Here is a 4216-nt window from a genome sequence, read left to right on the forward strand (position 1 = left end):
ATCAGAACAAGCATGAAGGTGAAATTGAAGCGACTAAGACCATGAGTAGTTCAAAGCAGGTGGAGTTACTGAAGACTCCAGTTGTTCCAGTAAGGTCTTATACTACAGACACTAGTCCTACAGTTGATTCTGATGAAGAGGACGAGGATGATGAAGAGGAGGCACCTACCCAAGAGCCTCCACAGCAACAAGATTCTATTGCAATCAGAAGATCGAGAAGGGAGATTCGAAAGCCTGTTCGATTTACTGATATTGTGGCATATGCACTTCCCGTTATTGAAGATGATATTCCATCCGCCTACAAAGAAGCTGTCAGAAGTTCAGAGAGCGTGGAGTGGAAGAAATCTATGGATGAGGAGATGAAGTCTCTTCATAAAAATGAGACTTGGGAGCTGGTTCAGTTACCAAAGGGGAAGAAAGCAATTGGTTGCAAATGGGTTTATGCCAAGAAGATGGAATCTTTGGGAAAAGACAATGTGAGATTCAAAGCCAGATTAGTAGCTAAAGGATATGCTCAGAAGGAAGGCATTGACTACAATGAGGTATTTTCTCCTGTAGTAAAACATTCCTCTATTCGTATTTTGTTGGCTTTGGTTGCGCAGTTTGACCTTGAGTTGGCTCAACTTGATGTCAAGACTGCATTCTTACATGGTGATTTGGAGGAAGAAATTTATATGTCTCAGCCAGAAGGTTTTAAGGTTGCTGGAAAAGAAAATTGGGTTTGCAAATTGCAAAAATCATTGTACGGCTTGAAGCAGTCTCCAAGACAATGGTATAAGCGATTTGATCGGTTTATGATCGGGCAGAAGTACACAAGAAGTCATTATGACCATTGTGTATACTTTCGCAAGCTACAAGATGGAACCTTCATCTATCTGCTTTTATATGTTGATGATATGCTTATAGCATGTAAAAGCAAAGTGGAGATTGAAAGGTTGAAGACTCAACTGAGTAATGAATTTGAGATGAAGGACTTAGGAGAAGCTCGGAAGATACTGGGTATGGAAATTGAAAGAGATAGAGCGAAGGGCAAGATTAGTCTGTGTCAAAAGCAGTATTTGAAGAAGGTACTACAGCGTTTCGGGATGAATGAAAATTCAAAACCGGTTAGTACACCTCTTGCCCCTCATTTCAAACTTAGTGCTTCTATGTCTCCTAAAACTGGTGAAGAGAGTCATTACATGGCTCAAATTCCATATGCAAGTGCTGTTGGTAGTTTGATGTATGCTATGGTGTGTACGAGGCCTGATATTTCACAAGCTGTTAGTATTGTCAGTAGATATATGCATAATCCAGGAAAAGGGCATTGGCAAGCTGTGAAATGGATTCTACGGTATATTCTGGGTACTGTGGATGTTGGTTTATTGTTTCAGCATGATAAAGTTACTGGTCAATGTGTTGTTGGATATGTGGATTCTGATTACGCAGGTGATTTGGACAAGCGTAGGTCCACTACAGGTTTTGTATTCACTATTGCTGGAGGTCCAGTGAGTTGGAGGTCGATTCTACAATCTACAGTTGCTCTGTCGACTACGGAGGCTGAATACATGGCGGTAACAGAAGCTATAAAGGAAGCCATCTGGCTTCAAGGATTGCTTGATGACTTGGGGATTGAACAGGACCATGTGGATGTTCATTGTGACAGTCAGAGTGCTATTTATTTAGCAAAGAATCAAGTTCATCATGCACGTACAAAACACATTGACGTGAGGTTCCATTTTGTTCGTGAGATTATTGACGAGGGAAATATTCTTCTTCAGAAGATTGGGACCGCTGAGAATCCTGCGGATATGTTGACAAAGCCAGTTTCGTTGCTCAAGTTTAAGCATTGCTTAGACTTAATTGGCATTTGTAAAGTTTGTTGATTGCCCCATGGGGGATTGGGAGACGACCATTCAGAGTGTTGCTTCGAGGTTTTGAGCCAAGGTGGAGATTGTTGATGATTGGCTCAAATGCAATCTTTTGGCCTAGGAAGGCAGTATGTACAGAAGAAGGAAGAGGCATAGGATAGAGACCATTATGACTGAGGCCCAAGAAAAGAATTTGCCCTGTCCGCTTGTCCTGTATGGTTAAACGAAACTCATCAAAAATACATTGGCATTTGTTATCAGCACACAATTGATGAACAGATAATAAACTCTATGATAACGGGGGGCATATGTAGAACATTGGTAAGTTGGAGAGAACTTGTAGGAGTAGGAATTGAAGAATAACTAATATGAGCAATAGCTAAACCTGGTCCATTTGCAGCAGTAATGGTCTCAGAACCAATATATGAAGTAGGAGCAGACAAATTCCCAAATTCAGTCGTCATATGGTTGGTTGCACCAGTATCAGCAATCCAAACCTCAGTGGAGGGTGAAGAGGAACAAGCCTGAGCAGCCATGGCAGTCATTGGAGTAGAGTGTGAGGAACTAAAAGGAACACTTCTCAATAGAAACATGTCATGGCAGTATGATTTGTTTTCAAACAAATTTGACATGGTTCAGCCTCAGAGTGAGATGGAATTGTAGATCGAAAACGACAAGTAGCAGCGATATGACCCTTTTTCTGACAAATTCGACAAATAAGCACAGGAGGACCATAACTGTTTCAAAAAGGTTGATGAGGCTTACCAAGAATACATTGAGCACCATTACCAAACTGAGGAGGAGAATTGGAGAATTGCTGAGGAGGATTAGAATAAGACTGATTCTTGGGATAAAAGCGTGAACTATTAGGGTAGCCATGTTGATTATAGAACATCTTGCCTTTGCCTTCATCTTGAAATCCATAGGAAGAATTATGAGACCCGTAAGGCATAGGGGAATAAGGAACAGAATTCATACCAGACCCATGAGGAATTCTGAGTCGCGACAGCCATAGCAGACATGATTGGAACATTGTGAGTAGATTCCTCAATTGTGGCCTCCTCGGCCTTCAATTGAGATCGAAGATCTTTCAAAGAAATACCATGATCACGACCTCGAATCACAACCTTGACCGTATTATATTCAGAAGGTAAGCCTTTGAGAACCAAAATGGCAGTATCATCATCTGGAATTTCAAAGCCAACAGCAGAAAGCTGATCACAAACATCCTTGATTTTCTGAACATATTGATCAATAGTTTCCAAGCCTTTCTTGATATTCTGAAGATCAGGCTATAATTGGAAAATGCTTGCTCTAGTAACACTTGCAAATCGTTCACGAAGATTGACCCACATGGCGTTAGAGGTTGAGCAACCTATAACACACGAAATAGCCGAGGGCAACAACGTCGCAGTAATCAAAGTCATGAGTGATGTGTCCTGAATCGTCCAAATCGTGAATGCGTCGAAAAGAACAGAGCCATCCTCCGTGACCAAGAATTGAGGCGAGCATTTGAATGAACCATTGATGAACCCTAGAATTCTATTTCCACGCAGCAAGAGCTCCATTTGAAAATTCCAAGTGACATAATTTGTATCATCTAGTTTAACAGAAATAGTGTTACCAACACTAGAAATCAAGGAAGAAATTGGGGATTGAGTTAGGGCTAACTGACCTATTGTTACCAAATAAAAATGGATAGAATAAATAAGATAGCAGAGTAAATTCAACCAAAAACAAATACCATAAAATATGTAAAAAGAAGATGCACAAAAGGATGGAGGTGGGGTGAGAGTGGGCCTGGAGCCTAACAGAGGGTGCCGGCACGTGGAACCCAAGCACAGACAAACGGAGCGCCATCTGCTGCTCTGATAAGCCAGCATTCTTTGTTGCACACAAAGACGTCTACTTCGTTGTCAGCGACGGAAGACCTCTACCTAATTACAGGCAAAGCGGCATTTTGCAAAGCCACCTCTCCCACTCTCCATTCTGCGACAGGAGTTGGAAGCCCACAATCTCGCCCCACAACCCCAAAGCATCTCTGGCCAAATTTGCGCCTCGCATATGACGTCTGACACCGATTTCATGCGGACGACCATAAAATATGTAAAAAGAAGATGCACAAAAGGATGGAGGTGGGGTGAGAGTGGGCCTGGAGCCTAACAGAGGGTGCCGGCACGTGGAACCCAAGCACAGACAAACGGAGCGCCATCTGCTGCTCTGATAAGCCAGCATTCTTTGTTGCACACAAAGACGTCTACTTCGTTGTCAGCGACGGAAGACCTCTACCTAATTACAGGCAAAGCGGCATTTTGCAAAGCCACCTCTCCCACTCTCCATTCTGCGACAGGAGTTGGAAGCCCACA

The 4216-nt window shown here is 42.4% G+C and overlaps 1 protein-coding gene across 1 annotated transcript; it reads right to left on the reverse strand.

Annotated features, from left to right (window-relative positions):
* Positions 1954-3940, reverse strand: LOC109947049. Its single transcript, XM_020556416.1, has 3 exons — positions 2616-3940; positions 2236-2374; positions 1954-2061 (listed from the first exon to the last, which is right to left on the reverse strand). The coding sequence occupies exons 1-3, from the start codon at positions 2772-2774 to the stop codon at positions 2018-2020; spliced, it is 342 nt and encodes a 113-aa protein (XP_020412005.1). The 5' UTR covers positions 2775-3940; the 3' UTR covers positions 1954-2017.

Source organism: Prunus persica, chromosome G2, assembly GCF_000346465.2.
Source record: "Prunus persica cultivar Lovell chromosome G2, Prunus_persica_NCBIv2, whole genome shotgun sequence".
Classification (NCBI taxonomy): Eukaryota; Viridiplantae; Streptophyta; class Magnoliopsida; order Rosales; family Rosaceae; genus Prunus; species Prunus persica.